General features: G+C 48.4%; 3 protein-coding genes across 3 annotated transcripts; 1 reads left to right on the top strand and 2 right to left on the bottom strand.

Annotated features, from left to right (window-relative positions):
• Positions 1 to 2514: 2514 nt before the first annotated feature.
• On the bottom strand, positions 2515 to 4031 carry LOC128093782 (SURP and G-patch domain-containing protein 1-like). Its single transcript, XM_052711538.1, has 3 exons — positions 3620 to 4031; positions 3361 to 3528; positions 2515 to 2533 (listed from the first exon to the last, which is right to left on the bottom strand). Exons 1-3 carry the CDS (start codon positions 3775 to 3777, stop codon positions 2530 to 2532), a joined length of 330 nt encoding a protein of 109 aa, XP_052567498.1. The 5' UTR covers positions 3778 to 4031; the 3' UTR covers positions 2515 to 2529.
• Positions 4032 to 6784: 2753 nt separating this feature from the next.
• On the top strand, positions 6785 to 8036 carry LOC120413995 (uncharacterized). The gene is made up of 3 exons (XM_039575004.2): positions 6785 to 7054; positions 7111 to 7453; positions 7523 to 8036. Exons 1-3 carry the CDS (start codon positions 6862 to 6864, stop codon positions 7629 to 7631), a joined length of 645 nt encoding a protein of 214 aa, XP_039430938.1. The 5' UTR covers positions 6785 to 6861; the 3' UTR covers positions 7632 to 8036.
• Positions 7684 to 20936, bottom strand: LOC120413996 (dynein axonemal heavy chain 6). Its single transcript, XM_039575006.2, has 18 exons — positions 20808 to 20936; positions 20578 to 20748; positions 20065 to 20516; positions 19578 to 20007; positions 19429 to 19524; positions 19065 to 19370; positions 18777 to 19009; positions 16873 to 18718; positions 16287 to 16600; positions 15158 to 16120; positions 14439 to 15036; positions 13982 to 14382; positions 11956 to 13918; positions 11759 to 11900; positions 10962 to 11698; positions 10632 to 10898; positions 8103 to 10572; positions 7684 to 8028 (listed from the first exon to the last, which is right to left on the bottom strand). Exons 1-18 carry the CDS (start codon positions 20888 to 20890, stop codon positions 7684 to 7686), a joined length of 11817 nt encoding a protein of 3938 aa, XP_039430940.1. The 5' UTR covers positions 20891 to 20936.
• Between the last annotated feature and the right edge of the window lie 36 nt (positions 20937 to 20972).

The following is a 20972-nucleotide window of genomic DNA, read 5'->3' as shown; positions in this document are numbered from 1 at the left end:
CGCTCGCCAATCAACACCTCGATGACTGGCGATTTTTCCACTTTCACGCATGAGTTGTCGACGTTGTCCTCCGCCAGCAGCTCTTCGGGTCCAACAAAAATATTAGCGATGGGATGAGTCTCCGGTTCTGCGTCGTCGTCCGCTTCAGCGGTGGTAGCTCGTACAGCCCGATTGTTGCTACCAGCGTCTCTCCAATTGCGACTGTTGCCACCTGTTCCGCTACCACTAGCCACCGCCGCGTTGTTGGCACCTTCTGGTGTCCGTTTCCAGTTAGTCCTTTGCGTGTTGTTGTTGTGGTGATCTTCGATCTGCAACATCGAGTAAGCCGACTTGATGTCCGGGCAGGAGCTGAGTCGAGAGCAGACATTTCGGGGGAAATGGTGGCTTAAGTTCAAGACAAGCTCTACTTCCGAAGGTGCGCCTACCAGATACCGGGCCTTCGCTACTAAACCCAGGAAGTACTCGGCCATTCTCGAAGTGGACTTGCTCGAGTACGTTCCGTACATCATTTCATCCCGAACCAGACGCTGCGCGCGCTGTCCCCAGTACTGTTGCAGGAAATGTACACAGAACTGGTTGTAGTCTGTTAGGAGGTAGCCGAATCCTCTTGCCCACGTTTTGGCCTCCCCTTCTAGGCAGGAAGTAACAAGTTGAAGCCGACACGCTGGGTCCAATCGACAAGCAAAAGTGTACCGGTCGATGTCTAGAAGGAACTCCATAGGGTGACTAACTTCTAGATCACCAGTAAAATACGGTTTTGGCGGTTCACATGTCTTGAAGCCTCTGGCCACTTCGTAATTTCCGTCGTAACCCTCTGGTATGTTAGGGTTGTTCGGTGCCGACTCTCCTCCTAAAGGTGTAGAATTTGCCTGCCACTGATTAGGGTACTGGAAGAGATTCGGGTCGACCCCTTGATTGAAACCATCTGGGAGGATGGGTCCTTGGTAGGTTCCGGCCGGGTACGGGACTGCTCCCTGCATCATGGACAGTAGCTGAGACTGTTGTGCTGCTTGTGTACGTTCCATTGCTAGTACATGGTTAACGAGCGTTCCGATCGTGTTGGTCATTCGGTTAAGCTGCGAGCGCACTGCCGAGTTGTTTGTTTCGCTCTCCTCTCTGTTACCGTTCCCAGTCTCTTCTTCGTTCCCGTTCTCTCCACCATTCTGGTTGGTGTGATCGCCATCTCCCAGCAAGGGGTCCATCGGCCAAGGTGTATTATTTCCAGCAGTAGTTCCTTGACCTCCGCCGGAATTAGTAGTCGATGCTCCGGTAGCCGCCGTATTCTGTGAGTTGTTGGCGGTCGTAGTGTCGAATCTAACGTGACCCGTCATTCTCGGCGGTATGTTGGGAACATACGGGCTGATATACCCAAAGCCCGTTGGCACGGGGTAAGCGGCAGGCGCAGGGAAGTTCCAGGGATTAGGAATTGGAACCCGTGGTACCAACCGACCCACCGAAAGCGCTGGATTCGTCGAGTACGGTTGACCAAACGGTGGCTGACCATTGAATGGTGTACCGTACGGTGGTGCAAGGTTTGGCCGTGGCGGTTGCCCGTACTGCTGGCCCGAATTTTGGCCATACTGTTGACCGTTTGGAGTGCAGAACGTGAACCGGTGCTGTTCCATCATTGTTGAGTTCAGTATGCGGCGGTAGTATAGGTCTACGTTCTCGAGATCCCACTCGGACAGCTCGGCCAACTCGTGGTTACGGCTATGCATACGGGGATCCTGGAATGCGTAAGACCCAGCAGCTCAACCAAGAAAGGTAAACATTGAAGGAACGCTACTCACCTCCTTGAGGCTTTCGCAAGCCTTTAAACAACTTCAATCGTGCCGGCCGGTGTTAGGTTCGTTTCCAATGTCAATTCTAAATTCGTGCGGCTGACTCGCAGGGCAATTAATGTCGATCCAACTCGAGGTAGCTGTAAATTGAACAGAGAGCAGCACCGAAACTTGGAATTTTATCGCGTTGGAGTGCTACTCACCTATTTTAGGCTTTCGCAAAGCCTTGTATTTATATTTCAGCTGCCTCGCCAACCATGTGGTTTCCTCGACTGCAATGGCGACCCGCCTTTGTTTTCTACGGACAATGTCTGAATTGCACCAATGCAGATATTTCGCGATTTTTGCACTATTATTTTTTTTTATTTATATATTTTGTATTTGAACTGTTTAAGTTCAATAGTTTTCCAATTTAAAGCAACAAATTAGCGTTTGGGATCGGCCAAGATCCCGGTTGAGCCCCCACGTTGTAATGTAAATTACTTGTTTTAGCACTGTTTTAGCGAGTATTCGGAGCAAATCATTAGCGAATCACACATTTTAGGAAAAACTCTTTATTGCGCGATTTCAAACAAATTTATTAGCCGATTTCAATTCTTCGAGCTTCTGATAGCGATTGGCTTCACTTACCAACTAATTCAATCTTCCCATCCTCTTCCTCACCTTCTCCCATATCCACTCCAGGGTTGTTAGCGCTCATTACAATATCAGCGCTTTGGCATTCAATTACAGTTGATTAAAAGCGTTTTCAACTGAAATCGAGAGATAAAAAGCTCAATAAAAAGTGAACTAGCAAGTTTCTATCAAAAGTTTTGCAAAATTTGTTGTTTGAATAGTGAAAATGAGCAAATTGGACGAAACTAGGAGCGAGGACTTAATCTGCCAAACATACGAGAATTTTCCCTATTAGCCATTTGAATAAATATTTGCGTAAAATTATAAAAATATAATTTAAATTAATCATCTCCCAGAACACCAGGTAGCAGTTATTGATCAGCCCGCCTGTGTGCTTCTAGCAGATGCGGCGAATGAAGCTGATGTAGGTAATCTCGAAAACACAAAACTATAAAATTCGATATCTCTGTAACGAAACATATTCATTTCTGTCGATAAGTGATTCTTATGTAAAATTGGCCGGGGAACACGATGGTGAGGTCAAATCAAAAAAATAAGTTGGGGTGTTTTGAGATACGGCCGTTTAAAGTTTTCAATTGCGCAATACAGGTAGAAAAAATAAATTAATCAACATTTTGACCACGGAAATGGATTCTACGTCCAATTTCCTTCAAAATTGAGTCTAAGACCGACCTTCTATAATTTGTGGTTCCTGAGCTATCGCCGTTTGAAACTAGGAGGTTTGGTCAAAAATCGCCAAAAAGTCGATTTTTTGGGGAGGTACAAAAATGGAGGGGGTGGTCCGATTTGGATGAAATTCGGGATTCTTGTATGTTTTGATAGTATCAACAGCTCTGCCAAATTTGAGCAGGATCGGAGAGGGTAATTTTCAAATTTGCACTTTTTCGTGCACAGTTGAGATGGAATGACCCATATTCCCTCAAGTTCTACCCCACAAAAGTACCTAGTGGAAGCGGCCTCCTCTTCGGCCGCCCGCTTCGCCGTTCCATCCTCGGAGGTTTTGGCAAACTTTTCGCTCAGCTTCTTAAAGTTCTCCAGAAAGGAACCATCGTTGGAAAACGGCAACTTGAGCGCACCCGAACTGTCCGCGCCCTGTTCTTCCTCGGCGCCGCTGAAATCCCAAAAAAAAAAACAAGACAGTAAACAAAAGCCTCAATTACATAAGCTGACGATGCAATCTCTGCCGAAGAACAACAGCTTACGTGGGAGCGCTAGCCTTACTGGCCTCGGCCGCGATCTGCTTGGCCATCTGCAGGGTGCGTTGCTTTTCCAGAATCTGCTGCCGCTTCTGGGCGATAATCTGCTCCTGCTTGCTCATCTGCGCTATCCGGTCCGTGCGGGTAAAGTTTACCCGAGGCATCCTGTGTCCTAGTTTGTTTTCCTGTCGGTCCAGCTTAGCCAAATTGCGCCACGCGGGCGGCACAGCACACACGCGATCCGGTTCCGGCAGGGTGCGGTCAAGCTGACCCGCGGTAAATGCAGCTGGGGAGGGCGGTTCTAAACACTCAAAATTGAGAAAAATTGGCCAGATTTTACACAAGCGATGACACGGTCGACTTGAAGAATCGAAAAACTTTGACAGCTGCTGCTCCCACCGTTGCAGTTGCGCTTTTGGCCGCACCTGACAGGCGATGATGATGACGATGATGACAGAAGTGCAGTTTGTTGTTACTGGGCGAGGGGTGAGTGGATGGAACGATAGAGAAATGTAATCATGGTATAGGGTGCTTTTTTGGTCTAAAAAGAAAATTATAGTCATTCACTAGGTCTTTCATAATATCTAGAGTTTTTTTTAATAGGTCCTATAAACACATGAAAGATAATAGTTTATAGGTCCTTTTCAAAAAACTCTAGATATGTTTTGAATCCTTTTCAAAAATAACTCTGATCAAATCAACGAGCAAATCAGGCAAAACAATGTAAATAAGCTACAAAAAAAAACGAAGTTGACTTTATAGCTGTCGGCCACCATTGCTAGTACCAACCACTAGTGTCTTCCTTTTTATCTACAAGGACTTCGCCGCCCTGGGCTCCTAAGTGTATGAAAGTATGGCACGGAGCGACGGCGCCGAATACCCATATTTACACAAAGAATTTTAGAGCGCCCGCCGCGGGATTCGAACCGGCGACCTCTGGATTGGAGTCCAGTGCGCGGTCCGATTGATCCACACGGGCGGGACGTGTAAGCTATAAGCTATAAGCTACAAAGCTTATTCTATAATTCACATGGAACTGCATTCGAATGACCGAATCCAAATTCGCTTATAAGGCTTTCCATGCTCAGTACTGATTTTTTTAATTAAAGACTAACATTTCAAAAGGGCGTTTGGCCCTTTAGAAATGTCAGTCTTGAATGAAAAAAATAAAATATTGTTTTCGAAACTATCGGAAAATTTCTTGAATGTTTCATTTTTAAACATTGAAAATCGGACCATTATTTGCTGAGATATCGACATTAGAAAACGGTGGGTTGTTTGGGTGAAACATAGAAAACATCAATTTTCCTTTTTTTATATCATTGCATGGCAATATCTCAGCAACTAAAGGTCCTATCAACAAAGTTCTAAAAAACAAATTATAGAGAATTTTCTCAGCTTTTCAAATATTTTCAAATGTGGGCAAACGGGTCTCCTACGAAAGGCCGAATCTCAAAAGGCCGAATCCCGAAAGGCCGAAATTCAAAAGGCCGAATTACTCGAAAGGCAGAATTCTCATAAGGCCGAATCCCAAAAGGCCGAATGCTCAAAAGGCCGAATCTCATAAAGCAAACCGCGCCCAAAAAGGCGGAAACGCATTCCAAACTTCGTTTGTAATGCGTTTCCGCCTTTTTGGGCGCGGTTTGTTGTTATTATTTTTATAAACCATAGTAATGTAATAAACATTGGTTTCGAAATAAAGAAGGCATAACTTTCTAGCATTGCTGCTAACTAAATTTTAAAAGTTTCAATTTATTCTCCGCAAAAAAAAATAATTGTAATTATTTGAATTCATTTAAGTACTTGGTGACGAATGATCAAATTTCGGTTATCGTCACCATAATTCAATAAACAACAAGATTGAAACACTTTTGAAATGCTTTAATTCATTTTACTCTACTCACTTGTATGCATGGTAACAATATGATCGGTAAAGATAAACAGAATGTACTCATTATGTACTAATTTCGCTTAAAATTATAAAAAAGAACACAGTTTTTAAGTTTACTATATCTTCGAATATCATAATCAATGAAAATCGTGAAAATATGAACAAAATTCTGAATTCCATAATCATTCTGCCTTTCGGGACATTCGGCCTTTTGAGACGTTCTGCCTTCTGGGCACAAGACAAAATTCGGCCTTTTGAATTTCGGCCTTCCGAGATTCTGCCTTTTGAGTTTCAGCCTTTTGAGGCAATCCCGGGCAAACATGTGCACTAATATTAAAAAAAATGAATATTTAAACTTTTTTCAAAAAAGTTACCTAAAATGGCTATAACTTGAAAACGGTGCACTTTATCAAAATTTTATTACAGCACTTTTTGATTGCAAATTCGATTTTACATCGAAAAATGTAGTTGACAAATTTTTGCGAAAAATAAAGCTGATTTTTTTTTAAATCAAGTGACAAAAAGTGAAATTAAAAATCACCAATTTTTTTTATTGTGTATCGTTTTTTTTTTTCAGTGGTCCTACAACCAAGCCTACAACTTTGCCGAAGGCATCAATCGATCAAAAAATTCCTTCGAAAGATACAGATTTTTGAATGTTCATGTATCATTTTTGTATGGACAGCTATCAAATTTGTATGGAAAATTGTATGAACATACTAATGATGCAAATGGCTTCTTTTTTAAGCTGATGGCACCAAAAAAGTTTCAGCTGGATTAAAAAATACAAACATTAAAATTAAATTAAAAAGACCGATTTCAAAGAGATGTTCAGGAATGGTTTTTAATCGTGTTTATTTACCGGTGTACATACAAATTTACATAGGACTTTAGGACCCTGTTGTCGAACAATGGTGTTGAAAAGTCAACATCAATTTTACAACTGATTTTGACGTTGAGTGTTTTTAATTCTAATACGAATAGAGTTACCTACGTGAGCATGTATTGCGTGTACGTACTTGTACACGAAAAATATTGAGGTTAAATTTTGTACCGCCCAGCAAAACAAATGGCGTGCTAGTGTGTGTGAGAGTGGGCTTAGATAACACTTTAAGCGATCATTCGAATTTGCGGACATTCGAAGTAGCGAAATTCGAATTAACGAATCCGCTCTGTACCTCTATTTTAAAATTGTAATGCACGATTACAAACTGACTCACCATCCGTGTACCCCTCGGTGTTTTGTTTGCTCCTCGCGTAACGTCAAATCAAAACAAACCGAACGTTGAAAAATCGTTGCACGTTTCAGTTTAAAATTGCATTTTTAGTTCATTTTATTTAAAAAATTCTCCCAATTATGAACGACACAAAACTATCTCAGAGCCACATTGATTTAAACGCTTCCTACTCGGAAGAGCTTAAAAATGAGCTACTGAAGCTGCACAAAACCGATCTTATTGTAAACATTCTAAAGCACCAAAATGCGCCCCTTTCCGTTGAAAACCGTGCCCTGCTCAGTCTGTACCAGTTCGATGGACCTTTGCCTTTAGGTGAGTTGTTGCATTTTCGTGAAAAGATTCCTAAGTTCAACCAACTTCCAACCCAGGTCTGGACCACCTGCGCCACGTCGAACTGGCCTACCACGACCGGGTGGCGCTGAACCGGTTCGTCGAGTCCAAAATCGTGGAACTGGCCCAGCCGGCGATCCAAAAGCTGCGCAAACTGACCGACAACAATCTGGAAGCCCTCGGAGCGGCTCCGTACAAGCAGCACAGCGAGGTGCTCGAACTGGAAGCCGAGAAGCGGGCGCTCTCGGAGAAGCTGCTGAAGCTCAAGAACCGCAAGATTCACTTTATGAACCTGTGCGCCGAAATGCGAACCGGACCGTACCAGCGGAACAACGTCGAGACGAAGAACGCGGAGAGCAAGGAGCTCCAGATTAAGGCAGAGTAAGATGGGATTTATTGATCGAGTTGTAGAAACATTGTTTAAAAATTATGTCTTTTCTCTTTTCATAGAACGATACAAAAAGTGATGATTCACGAAGTCATCACCAGCACGGCACACGCGGTCAAGGCGGTGAAGGAGGTTGAAGCCAACATCGACAGTTTGCTTAGCCTGAAATAATGTAAGTTTTAGTTGATAAGTTGCTACAGAGTGCGTTAGAGAACCGCTCACTTTAGTCAGTAATTAGCATCACCAGAGCTGTTCCGCGCAAGATCCAATAGTCCGGCGGTTTCCGTGTGTCCAGCAGAACGGACAGCACAAAGTTGGTTGAATGGCCCGTGGTGGACAGGACGCCGGCTCGGACGCTGGTCTTGTAGAGAGGCGCCTCGTAGCGACGACCTTGCTCCAGCTCTACGCACGGCTTCAACCAAACCACCGGAAGTCGCGAAATCAGCTCGCCCACCTTCGGGTCGCACAGGCCGCCCTCGCGCAGGTCCCAACGGCCAGCCTCGATAAACAGGCCGTGGATCAGTATTCCGTAGTCCGGTACCTTTAGGTCTTCAAACAGCGAGTTGCTCTGTGATTGTGAGGGAAAATATAGCATTAGGATGATTTTAATCTGAAGCGTTTCTAAACCGATGACATCCTCACCTTTTGACCGCGAATTCTTCGCTCGTAGATGACCTGCTGGTTTAGCGTGCAGTTCATAATGTCAAAGTCGAACCGCAGCGTGTCGATGGGAATGTTGTTCTTTCGCGAGTACGTCTGCAGCGTGCCGGTGAGGAAGGATTGCGGAAAGAAGAGGCCGCAAATCCAGGACGAAATCGGAAGTCCGTCGTTGAACCAAGATTGGACGTACTCGATGCGTTGCTGAAAATCAAAGATCCAACTGCCCAACGACTTGGTCGACAGGAAGCCCTTGCTGTGCCATAGCTGGGGGACCTGATTGTTGATGAAGGCACGATAGATCGTTTCCAAGCTCTCCGACATGACCACAAAGCCCTGGATGGCCTTCTCCAAGTCGTTCAGATTGCTGTGAATGACGGCAAGCAGCTTGTCGAAGCGATCGATTTCCTGCAACAGGACCGTCGTTAGGGAAGGGATTCGGTTGCGACTGTCCCGCTTCATCAAGTCCGGGTAAGGGTTATCGCTGTCAATGTTCCGCACGATCGCCGCTCGAATGCTCTGAATCTTGTCCAGACACAGTTTGTCCATGGCCGCCAACGCTGCTTCGCCCATCGCGTCTCCACCGCTCATACTGTTGAGCAGCGTGTCCACAAAGAATCTCGTCTCGTTCCGGTTGAAAATAATGTTGGCGTTCTCGTGCATCCCAAACACCTCGGGCGGATCGTGGATTGACAAAGTGTTCGCGTACGTCTTGTAATCTTCCAGCGATCTCGACTGCGGACAATAGTACCGGCCACTTTCGCTGTACTGGTAGTCCGGCGAAAGGATCGCTTCCGACGAAAAGAGCTTCAAAATGGACCTCAAACAGCGCTGATCCCAGCTGTCCGTAACTCGCCCCCCGTAAGTAATCTCCCCGTTGATATACTCCAGCGCATCCCACGGAATCGCCCCGGGAGACTCCCGATCACAGTAAATGTCCAACGTTTTCAGTGCGCACGCTCGATCGCTCTCGTTAAACTCGTACGAAATGTTCCACCCGAGCGGTCCAAACTTGCGTCGCTCCAGAATGATCCCGTGGAACATGCACAACCCAAATATCATGCTTCGCCACTGCTGGCCCAGTACGTGAAACTCGAAACTGCCCACGTCGAGATCGTTCAGCGAGCGGACCAAGTTGGCGCGCAACCCTTTCGGCGGTTCGTTCGTCACCTTGACCGAGTTCTGCAGCACGCTTATTGGGAACGTCTTGACCGGCATCGAGGACAAAAACAGCCGGAAACCTTCGTGGGTCGACTCAACGCCCATGGCTATGTTGTTCACAATCTTCTCCATCGATTCCATCCAGGACGTGGCAAGGTGACAGTTTTGCAGAAAGATCCAGTGGCCATGTTTGGTTCCGCTCTTGATGAGGGCTTCCGCGGCCGGACCTTGTCCCTGTCCGAGCGAGATTGAGTGCAGCTTTTCCGCGTACTCTTTGTCCTGGGCGAATTTGATCAGCGCGGTCATCGGATCGGAGCCCGGAGACAGGACAAAGACGAGAGGAGTCGTTGCGGATATGTCCTCGTACAGCGATGGCAGCGTTGTGTTCTTGGGTGGTTCCGTAAACTGTTTGCCCAGCTTGAGCCGAATGAACTCGGTCACTCCAATGACGAGACTCTCCTCCTTCAGTGCCGCTATCAACATCAGTTTTTCCGATGCACTGAGCAGCTGGTTCCAGCTCTTTGACGATCCAACCGGTTTCGGAGCGGGTGACAGATCTTCCTTGTAGTCTTGAATCTCAACCTCGATCGATTCGCGCAAACTCGCAGACAGCTTAGCAAAACTAGGGAAATGCTCCTCCAGAAACCGGCAGCTGTACCACTGGTTATCCGTCGCGTACGCTGGCTTGTCATCCAGCGAAAAGTTCCTACTACTCGGACCCTTCAAGATAAAGTTCAGCTGATCGTCGTTGATCTCATCGCACTCCTTGCAAATCGCCACCGCCAGCAAGAAGCCATAAATCAGCTTGTGCTTCTCCAGCAAGCCCCGCGAAATGTTCGAAAACACCGTAAACGTCACATCGCCCTGCAGCGTGGCCAACCGCTCCGGAAGTTCCATCTTGGCGTGCGGTTTCGCAATCACCGAACAGTACACGTGCGAAAAGTACCGCAAGCTGAACTGATACATCGGATCGATTTCCGCCAGCGATGACACCACAAAGTACAACACAGCGCCACGTGAAGCGAGTACGCGGTACTTTTCGCGCGTTGCCGCGATCGCCATTTCCGTCTTCTCCGTCTCGATCAACCGATCGGCGATGATGATCGACGTTTCCTTGGACTCGTTCAGCGCATCCACCAGCTCTTCGTCGTCCAGAATGTTTCCCTTGGAGCTGTACAGCAGCTTGAGTACCTTATCCTCGAGCAGCAGCAGTTGCTGCTTGTCGGCGTTGATACGGACGATCAGATCGCTGCGCTGCTTCTCCATCTCGGGCAGCTCGATTTTGATAATGTCCCTGTTAAAACACAAACGTCTTGAAGAAACATCTTAAACGAGCAGAAGCAAATCCCTTACGCGAGTAGCTGATCCTCCAGCCCGCTACGAGACACCTGGAAGTTGACCAAGCTAACCTGGATGCAAATTTCCGGCAGAAAGTGCGGATTCGCCAGCTTCGTGGTCATGTACAGCCGGAAGTTGGTGTCGTAATCGACGTCCACGTCGCCCAGCTTGATCATGAGGCGACCGTTCTGGATGAAGACGCGCTTCAGCAGAACCGATTCCAGCACCGGATCGAGCGTTTCCTGCAGATCCTCGATGAGCATCGGGGTGCCCTGACGGATGCTGGAATTGGTTTAAAATAATAGTCTAGAGAGAGGTCTTTGTATAGCAGTTCATTCAACTCACCAAATCTCCAATATTCGCATCATGTTGGCATCGGTCAGCTTTATGATCCGCAGCTCGTTCGCGGCCTCCATGCTCCTCACCCACCGATTTGCCTGCTCCTGGGGATCAATCATCAACGGCCACCGGCCGCCCTGCGTCGAAATAATCGCATTCTCAATGGAAATCTCGTCCCGCGGCAGTCCAAACATGTTCCACTCCCTAATCTGGAACGAATCGCCCAGGATCTTCACCAAATTGAAGCTCTCGCTGCTGGGGATGTTCAAGCTGCGGCACTTTTCCACCCACATCTCGGACAACTCCCGCCGATAGCTCATCGGGAAGGCGCCCAAATACGCCACGTATGCGGACGCCACCAGCACGTCACCGGAAACGGCAAACTGTTCCGCGGTCAGCTCCTGGACCGTGTCGCGCCAACGAATCTCCTCGTCCGCGAGGGCCGACGTCAGCCGACCTGCTCGGTTGAGCCGAGCCGCCGTCAGATCGTTGTGATCCTGAAGAACCTTCATCTCACGCTTCTTTTCGTCCAGGTTCGACATCAGGATCAAGATCTTTGCCTCGATTTCGGCCAGTTCGTTCTGCTTCGACTTTAGCAGCTTCATCACCTGGTTCAACTCGTCTTCGGCGGCTTTTTGGCGCAGTATCTTGGGCTCGACAACGCGGTACACTTTGGCAAATCTCTCCACGGCAATCACCCAGAGACACATTGATTTCGCCACTTTGGACACCTTTTCGATGGTCTGAAATAGATGGGAAGTCAGTATCTAACTGCCTACCTTTTGCTGGATCCTTTTTCTTACCGCAGGTTGGAAATCCTTGTGCTCGACGTAAGTCTTCAGTTTCTTCAACATTGCATCCGAAATGTGCTCTTTATCGTAGTCTTCTAGCTTCTTCAGAAAGTTTACGTCTGCCATGACGACCTTTGCCGAGTTCCAATCGGTTCTGAAATTTAAAATTTCTTTGCAGTGAGGTTTGCAACGATAATACAGATACTCACTTTGCACCCAGCAGAATCAGCACGGCTTCCATCACAAACTGCACCAGCTTAGGAGGTTTCTGAAACACACGCAACTCGTTAATGTCGTTCTTGTTGAGTGCCTTCAGAGCGTCCTGTGCCGCTTGCAGCGTTGGCATCACAATCTCCAGATCTTTAGCCGCTTCGTCGGCAATCTCCTGCGTTTCTGCGGCTTTGATTTTTGCCTCGGCTTCGTCTTTGCCTACGCTTCGTTTAACGCCCTCGGCGATCACGTTGTCCTTGTCCAGCTTTGTCAGCAGGTCCTTCATGTTTCTCGACTTCTCCTCCAGGATGGGAACAAACTGCTTCAGCTCTTCGCCCATTTCCGCCACAACCAGGTTCGTCTCCAGGATCTTGCTCAGTCCGTTCGCGATGCGATCCTTCTTCTGAAGAATGATCTCGATTCGCTTGTTGACCAGCACACGGTACTGATTCAACAGCTGCAGGTAGCTACTTGGAGTGGTGTAGTAATGGCGTCGCATTTCTCTGTAGAATCTCTCCGAAATACTTTCGACACTCTCGTGCATCAGCACACAGGTCTGGGCCAAATGTTTGCACTGAACATCGTTCTCGGCGACTTCCTTCAGCGATCCCATTGCTACCGAGAGCAGCGCTTCGGCAGGCCACTTGACGAACCAATCGATCGTGCAGCAGTTCACCAACGACGGGAACATCCGGCATCGTCTTCGGAACGTATCGCCTACCGGGCTCATACAAAGAACCACGTGCAGATTGGCGCGGACACGTTTGATGAAAAACTCAAAAATTCCATCCCGAGTCGTATCGGCGTAACCACTTTCGATGCAAGCCTGCCGTGCGTTCAGAATGATCTTCTCGTACTCATCAGCCTCAAACAGGTTGGGAACCTCCCCCGAGTTCAGAATGTTGTTGATGTCCTCCATAAACTCTTCGCGCACAATCTGCGTGTCGGTTATAAGGAACACGATCGGTTTGTTCAGAATTCCCGCTACCCAGTAAATTTTGCGCAGATCTTCGTGGAAGCAAGCATGATCGTATCCTCGTCTCAAGGCGATCTGGTTGCACTGATACCCGTTGATGTGTGCCGCCAGTCGGGACAGACTCTGCTTGCCCATGCCGGACACTCCGACCAGCAGTCCGTTACTCCGCTCCGAGCGAAGCAACCGCGCAAGCCGGACAATGTGCTCGATTGCATCCGTAAAGAACACCAGGTTCATCTCCTTGCTGCCCATCGAGTTGTAGTCCTCGAGGTAGTCCACCAGGATGTTCTTAAGCTTTTTGGAGTCTTTGATCTCTTCGTACACGCGATCTTCCGACGGTTGACCAAATATCATAAAGTCTCCAAACAAAACCGTCTCATCCTGGTGAACCACCGTCGTTTCAAAGTACTTCTCGCAGCAGTCCTGCAGCAGCTGCTTGAAGTAAGACTTGTCCTCTTGGCACACCAAGCGATCGTAGAAAATTCTCGACGACTCGTGGTAAAACAGTCGCAACATCTGTATCGGATTCACGTAGGACGAAGCGTCCGCCTGCAGCACACCCTGAACGCACTTTGAAAGATCGCGCAGGTTGAACACGTAATGCGACTTTTTCGGAGTCGGGAGCAACTCCTCCGAGATGCGCTCGTAAACGGCCACAGCGGCCTCAATTATGGGGTCCGCCAGCGGACGTATCGCCATGCTAAAGTCAGCCAAGAATCCCGTCAGTATCGCTTTGAAGATCGTCTTCAGCGTGTCACTGTTCGGAGTCGGCAGCGAAAGCAGCGCAAAGTGACGGATGAATCGAGGCGTCAGCGTGTTCCGGCCACCACCGGGTGGGGCACAAGCAGCTCCCAGCGTGACATCGACGATACTCTTCCAGTACATTTTGTCCCGATCGTACACACCCTGAAAGTCCAGGAACTGCCGCAACAGCTCAATCGGCGGCTGACTGCCGTACACGTCCAGCTTGGGCATGTTGACGTCGTCTGGAAGCAGAGATCGAGTAAGTGCTTAGAGAAAGCGAAAAGAAGTAGCACGTTTACACTCACCAACAAAAATAATAATCTTCTTGTTGATCGGAGCCCCCAGCAGGGTCTTCTTCCGACGCTCCAGTCTAGATTCGATGATTTCCTGCGTCCGGATGCTTTCGGATTGGGCGGAAAAGTTAACAAAGATCGGAATCACGTTCTCCTTCATAAGTTTCTTTAGAATATCTCGCGCCAAAACAGATTTACCAACGCCGGTGTCACCAGTGAACAGAACCGGGTACTGGTCCCGGAACAACATTTCCGCAACGTAACCGTACTTGGTAGTGTCTAGCGTTGGCACGAGCAGGTCAAAGTACGCAATGTTCGGATTGTAGTCAAACTGCGGGTGAATCGCTGCCCATTTCTCCCAATTTTTAGCCGCCGTATTGATCCGGTAGTCCCAGAGGGAACCTTCGGGTAGTCTGGAATCGTTAGATAGTCAGTGCTTAAAGCGATCTACTACAAAACCAATACTCACAGTGCCGTATCGCTTTCGCTGAATATTGACCGCATAAACTTTTCAAATCCAACCTTCGACTCGTCCAGTAAGTTCCCACCGAAAGACCACAAAATGCACCACGTGAACAGCTTAAAAATGTAGCTTTTGGCGTCTCCACGCTCCATCAGGTTGATACTTTGGCTAGCTTTCAGCAGCAGCACCATCAACCGGGTCATCATCGTCAGCTTGCTGATGTTCACCTGGTGAATGCTCCAGCGACACTTTCGGTTGATGTACTTGATCATGTCGTCGTAGTACTGCTTGAAGAGTAGCTCAATGTGCTCCTTCAGGTCCAGATCCAGATACTGCTCCTCGACGCTTTCCAGCCACGACGCTATCAACGGAGACCACCCCAGATGGAGTGGATCGAGGTAAACCATTCCGCAGCGGGATACCGTCGCTGGAGAGGCTTGGGCCAGGTCCTGCACTTCGAAAACCATGTGCACCCAACTGGTCAGCTTGATGCGTTCCGAGTTGGCCAGACACAGCATCTTGTTGTCATCCAGCACGGTGTTGAGATTCTCGATCCAGACGGCATCCACCGGACCGTCGCACACAATCCATTGGTGTTCTTCCTCTGTATGGGGATGAAAATATGTTAATCTTCAGATTCTGACCAGTTACGGCGCCTGCCTTGACGGCATGTAGATCTTGAGTACTAAACCTAAAACCAAAACAAACAAAAAACAAAGTCTTACCCAGCACGTTCACAGCCGCTCGGATGGCGAGCCCCAGCAGACCGTCCTTCCACTCCATCGTGGCCAGGTTCACAAACCCGTACAATTCATCCAGGCTGATTGCCTTCGGGTTCAGTGTTTGGATGTTGACCGGCCTGTAGTACGGTCCCTCAACCATGTCCTGATACAGTTTCTCCAGCGCGCAAGCCAACGTGTGAAGTACGGTGGTCTTGCCACTGCCGGTAGGACCGACCAGCATCACACCCCACCGTACGACCATTGTTTCGTAAAGTTGGAGGGTTTTAAGCACCAGTTCCGGCACGGTTTGCAGTTTGTTTTGTCTCAGACATGTTTCGATCGCAGTTTGCAGATTTCCGCGCTCGGGCTCTGGCAGCTCGACACCCGGGAAAAGGTCGCCGAGGATTCCTTTGAACAGAATGGCGTCGTTGGCCAGGAATTTGGGCAAGTTTGAGTCACGCAAGGCACAGATCAGAGTGATATCTTCCGATTGGTTTGGAGAGGCACGTTTGAGAGCTCCGGCCATCACCAACACACTTTTTACCGCGCGCATTCCAAAGTCGTAGTGATCTTGCTGGCTGAGCTGTTCACTGCACAGCTTGTACATCTGAACCATCTTTTTGGCAAGTACCTTGGACGCTTCAAAACCTTCCGAGTAGAGAATGACCTCCGCAATCAACGCATAGTCAGGAACCATCATCGAAATGGGACGGAAAAGAGCTTTCAGATTGTCCGGTAGTTCCGTTCTTCCCGCGTAACCGGGATTCATTGTGATGAACGCTGCACAGGACGGTTTCAGAAGAATTTCACGACCCTCAAACAGAAACCGCTTCATTTTCATCGCCTTGGCGTTCCGTATCGTGATCAGCTGTTGCGCTATTACGGACAGCACTTCAATGTCGATTCGGTTGAACTCGTCAAAGCAACACCACGCGCCCGACTGGGCAAGGCCGGTGAAGAATCTTCCTGCGCATCAAAAGTCATGAAATTTCGAATTGAATTATTCTTGAATACTTTTATGACCTCTCGGGAACCGGTGGTGGTCACCGGTAAGGGGTCATCCATAAAACACGTGGTTTATGGATGACCCCAAACCAGAGGCAGCCCTGGAGTATTTTGACAACACTCTTACCCATCATCTTGTAGTCCAAACCGTCGGAACAGTTGAACACCACGCACTGAATGGCGAGAGCTTTGGCCAGATCTTTGGTTGTTTCGGTTTTGCCCGTTCCTGCCGGTCCCGCGGGAGCTCCACCCAGGTCCATCTGCAGTGCTCCCATCAAGCAGAGATAGCAACGGTCTGTCAGCGGCGTGATCACCAGAACTCCACCAGCTCCAAGGTATTCGTAAAAGTAGGGTAGATTAGCAGACGCCATCTTGGTTTCCACCGTGTCGTTTTCAGCGATCCAGTAGTAGCGGAGCATCTTTAACCACTCAAAGTCGGTGCTGAAAGTGATTCATGGTAAAGGTTGATGTTACAATCTAATCTAACACAAACGCAGTTTCTTGTCAATATTAATAATTGCAGTACATCCGAGAACACCCGAAAATGTATTGCAAAAATTAAAGCGGCCAGCCCAACTGCGTTGTGTTTACCGCAGAGAGGATTCTGAGAACGGATCACATTTCACAGGGGAGAAAGGATGCGTGGACATACCGTACCAAACGCTCCAAGTTAAAGGTTGATGTTACAAAAAGAGAAAAAAAAGTTGACTTACGCTGAGGTTATCTTCTTGTCAACCAGCTGGCAAATCGAATCCATAGCGTGGACATCGATCGTAATCAGAGCGCACAGAACCTTACGGACCAGCTTTGAGATGTTGGTTCTTGCAATCGAAGCCAATATTGACAGATTCTTCATCAGTTTGTCCCTGTACTCCTTCATCTTCTTGGTGATGTTCTTCTTCCCGCCGAACACGGCGTGGACATCGGCGCACCACTGCTGCTGAGAAACGGTCAGCACGATCTGGTTGGGATGTTCCTGCATCCAGAAGGAGCGATCCTTCGTAGGGTAGCAGCGATACCCGAGTCGCATGTATCTCTTGACCGCGAGGAACATTGCCTCTTCGACCTTCGACAGCCAATCTTCGACGGCTCCTCTGGCCTTCAGACCGACGCCGAACGTGAGCCGCTCACCTTCCGGAGATATCATTGCGATGATGTCGTTCGTCATGATGGACTCTCCGTTTTCGTTCTTCTTCTTGCCAAACTCGATCCGCGCGATCGCGTCGAAGCACTTCCTCAAGTGTGGCTGCACTGCATGCGGATTTTTGGTCTGGGCCAAGATCTCGAGCAGTTCGTCATTCGACAGAAAGTAGAATCTAGGGAACGCCATTCGTTTCACTTCGAGATAAGCCTCCAAACAACGCGTAACCTTCTCCAGCAGAACGTTGCTGATCTGGAGCTGTTCGAGAACTCCTTCCGCGGTCACCGCACTCAACGCCATTGGGGACTTTTGGGTACGTCGCATCAGATCCTTCCAGCTTTTGTCGACCTGCAGAAACATTTGCGTCTCGTGCGGTAGCTGGCGTTGAATGTCTGGAGCAGAGAAGATTGCTTCCAGGTAGATCCACGACTGTTGACAGAGCATCCACTCGTCCAGAGTACGAGAAAATAGGTCCAGCTGTCGGGCCCAATCCTCGACCTTCGGTTTGATCGGTCCAACGTGTCTCGAAGCAGCTATCGTGCTGACATTTATGCTCGACTCGTCCAGCACGGTTTGGATGTCGTCAATGCCGGCCAGTATGAACACATCACGTGCATCCCTGTGACTTACGACAGTCAGCTCGAGCTCCTTCCATGCATTCTCGACCTTACTCAGCAGTGTTTCCAGGCCAGCTTCGGCACTAGCCATGTTAGCGACTTCCATCAGTTCGTTTGCATTTTCCTCTTCGAATGCGTTCACATCCTCGAACGTATGCAGAAAAATGTCTTCTTCGCCTGTGATTCTCTTGTTCAAAATCTGCTCAATCTTGATCCAATGGCGAGTTTTCAGAGCTGGATTTCTCAAGTAAGTCAACACAGGGATCTTCTCCTTAAATTCTTCAGCATCGAGCTTCAGTTTGGGTATGATTTCGTTCTTGGGCAAATTCTTATCGAGCATCGCGCAGTTCTTCAGCACTTTGGTGTTCATCGCCTCAACCTCCTCCACGTTGAGCTCGTAAAACTTGATCTCGTTCCACAGCTCGACACTTTCCTTCCACTGCTGGACACTGTCCCAGAGAGTCTGCCGTAACTTGACCTCGTTAATGACAAGCGTCAACTTGTCAAACCGGGTCACCTCAAGGCGGAACTCTTTCTGGTATTTTCTGTACTCTTGAGCTTTGCGCTGGCACGAAGTGAGGCGTTCCGATAGGTCTATTAGACAGTCGCGAACCTGCACCGGATCGGAATTCGCATCCAGCAGCCACTCGTTGAGAACCAGCTCGCTGATGTCTTCGATTTCGGTGAAGATCTTGGCAATGTCGGTCTGCAAGCACAGATCAAACTTGTTGATGAGCTCCTGCTTCTGCGATCGCTTGTTGGTCATAGTGTCCTTGATCTGAACCATGAGTTCCTCCATATCTGCAAGAAAGGTCTCGTTATTAAGTGTGATGTTCTAATGTTCTGGTATCTCATCAACCAAGATATTTGTCCTTGTCCTCGTCGCTGAACGGCACCTTATGGATCTTCATTATTTTCAACGCCTCGTACGCGTAGTTCAGCTCCTTCTCCAAGTTCTCCACGTGCTCATGGCAGATCTCGAGAAAGTTAAAGTAGTAAATGTACTGACTGGTCTCCTCCGGTACGATCAGCAGTTTGGTCGAAATTTCTTCGCCCTTCTGCTCGACGTAGTTGATCTTCTGCATGGCAAGTCTGGAAAAAAAAACAATCGTGAACAACAACTCTTCGTTTTCAACCTGTTACAAACTTTGGCAGCGTTTCGTCCAGCACCGACAGCAGCTCTTGGCAAACCGGAATGATTTCCTCGCGGAACGTGGCCTGCTTGACCTGCAGCAAACCGAGCCGTTTGGACTCTTGGATGTTTTCCAGCTCGGCCATCTCGGCGTTGTAACGCTCGCAAAATGCCTTCAGCTTGTTCAGGTTCGTCTCGTCGCGAATCAAGTTCCGGTCCATTTGCAGCGCTTGCTGGTAATTCTCCCGAATCTTGTCAAACTGCACGATGTACTGTTCCACCGCGTCGAACGCTTCGTTGATGCTCAGGTGGATGAACTCGCTGTTTTGGGAGTGTTAGCTTGAGCTTTGGGATGACATAGTTTAGATGCTCTACTTACATGTTTCTCGATAGATCTAAATCGTTATCAATGATAAAGTTGAAGCTCGGTGGATTTCCGCACAAGCGATCCTCTTTCCGCCCCATGATCACTGGTCTACAAACAAGTCAGTTAGTAATTTTAAGTCCCAACGATCTTTTGTTACCTACTCTGTAAAAATTGTAAAGTACGGATCACTCTGGAACCGCTCAACGCCCCGCGTGCACTCCACGACCATCGAACAGATTTGCACCAGAAACGAGGCGGCAATATCCCTGGACGGATCAACCCCGATCGTATTCGGCTGGAGCAGCAACTCGATTGTCATGAACGGTGTCTTGTCCTGCGTTGGATCCTGACTAAACCCACGAAATACGTTGGACAGATTCCAGAAAGATTCGCTCAAGATTTGGTGCAGCAGGTTGATTAGCATATGGTCGGCATAGCCCAGGAATCGGGACAACAGAGCGCATAGCTTGCGTTTGTTGGCCCGTTCCGTGAAGCTCATAATGTCCTTGAGCTTCTTCTTGTTGGGACAGCTCAACGCTTCGTCCTGAGGTGAATACCCACGATCGATGAGAGTATTGGAGCATGCATCAACTAGAATTGTGACATCTTAGAACAAGCTTCAAAGGACCACAACCCGCCAATACTTACACAGCACCTCCCGCATCTTTTTCGTCAAATTGATCAGCAAATCCCGAACCTGCTCGAAAGTGGTCATCTGCGTCTCCACAAAGTACGGCAAGTGCCAATTCTCCGCGACGGACACGTCAAAGAACCGAAAGTTCACCAGCCCCACGTACTGCTCGCGCATGTACAACAGCGCTTTGGCCAACCGTGGCATGACCAGGAACAAACTGCCCGCCAACGTCTGCCGGGCATTCTCGTACTTGGTCCACTGGATGTTCCGGCGCCACAGGCGGAACGCTTTAGCGCACCGAAAGTTGCGGAAGAAACTCAACTGCAGCAGCGTTTTGTACTTTCCATAGTCGGCCAACCAGTCGTTCAGCTGGCTAAAGTGATTTTCCGTATCGCTCCAGTAGGTGATCCCATGGCGACTGGCCGTGAAGTATTCATGTTTGTCGACCTTGCTGAACGGGACCTCGCTAGAATCAGAAAAAAACCCAACTCAAGTCATGCTCTAATCTCAAGGTACAGTTACCTTACAGAAAGAGGTACGGCCCGAAGCGTTCGCTGCTCCTCGGGTACGCGTAGGTCAAGAACACGAAGCTGTTGTCCTTGAAATTCCTAACCCGGTTCTCGATGAGCTCCTCGACGTCCACCGGCGTCGTCTTGTTCAGCTTCTGGGTGCGAGCCGCAATTCGTTTCTTGCGTTCGCTAAAACGCGTAAACCCGGTAAATTTTCGGTTGAATCCACCCACCAAACTCATACTCACTCGTTGAGATTGCCGCTGGACCTTAGGATAACCTTTGGTTTGGCGAAATTCACCTTGACCCGCTTATCCTGTAGCTTTTCCATCTCGTTTCGTGTTTAAAATGCCGATTTTTTCGCCGATGGGAACGCGTTTGGCAAAACTAACAAAACACGGCCTAACGACAGC

This window comes from Culex pipiens, unplaced genomic scaffold (assembly GCF_016801865.2).
Source record: "Culex pipiens pallens isolate TS unplaced genomic scaffold, TS_CPP_V2 Cpp_Un0105, whole genome shotgun sequence".
NCBI classification, from domain to species: Eukaryota; Metazoa; Arthropoda; class Insecta; order Diptera; family Culicidae; genus Culex; species Culex pipiens.
Note: the sequence above shows the minus strand (reverse complement) of the source record. Positions and strands in the feature narration are given on the sequence as shown.

What these genes read in the sequence shown, in the direction of transcription:
- LOC128093782 (XM_052711538.1), bottom strand. Translation starts at nt 3,777, where the DNA reads ATGCCTCGGGTAAACTTTACCCGCACGGACCGGATAGCGCAGATGAGC. An exon ending in AGTAAGGCTAGCGCTCCCAC is followed by an intron (nt 3,529 to 3,619) that starts GTAAGCTGTTGT and finishes TTGGGATTTCAG; the next exon opens with CGGCGCCGAGGAAGAACAGG.
- LOC120413995 (XM_039575004.2), top strand. Translation starts at nt 6,862, where the DNA reads ATGAACGACACAAAACTATCTCAGAGCCACATTGATTTAAACGCTTCC. An exon ending in CGATGGACCTTTGCCTTTAG is followed by an intron (nt 7,055 to 7,110) that starts GTGAGTTGTTGC and finishes CTTCCAACCCAG; the next exon opens with GTCTGGACCACCTGCGCCAC. An exon ending in GAGCTCCAGATTAAGGCAGA is followed by an intron (nt 7,454 to 7,522) that starts GTAAGATGGGAT and finishes CTCTTTTCATAG; the next exon opens with AACGATACAAAAAGTGATGA.
- LOC120413996 (XM_039575006.2), bottom strand. Translation starts at nt 20,890, where the DNA reads ATGGAAAAGCTACAGGATAAGCGGGTCAAGGTGAATTTCGCCAAACCA. An exon ending in TACTTTACAATTTTTACAGA is followed by an intron (nt 19,525 to 19,577) that starts GTAGGTAACAAA and finishes ACTTGTTTGTAG; the next exon opens with ACCAGTGATCATGGGGCGGA. An exon ending in CTGGAGGATCAGCTACTCGC is followed by an intron (nt 10,573 to 10,631) that starts GTAAGGGATTTG and finishes GTGTTTTAACAG; the next exon opens with GGACATTATCAAAATCGAGC.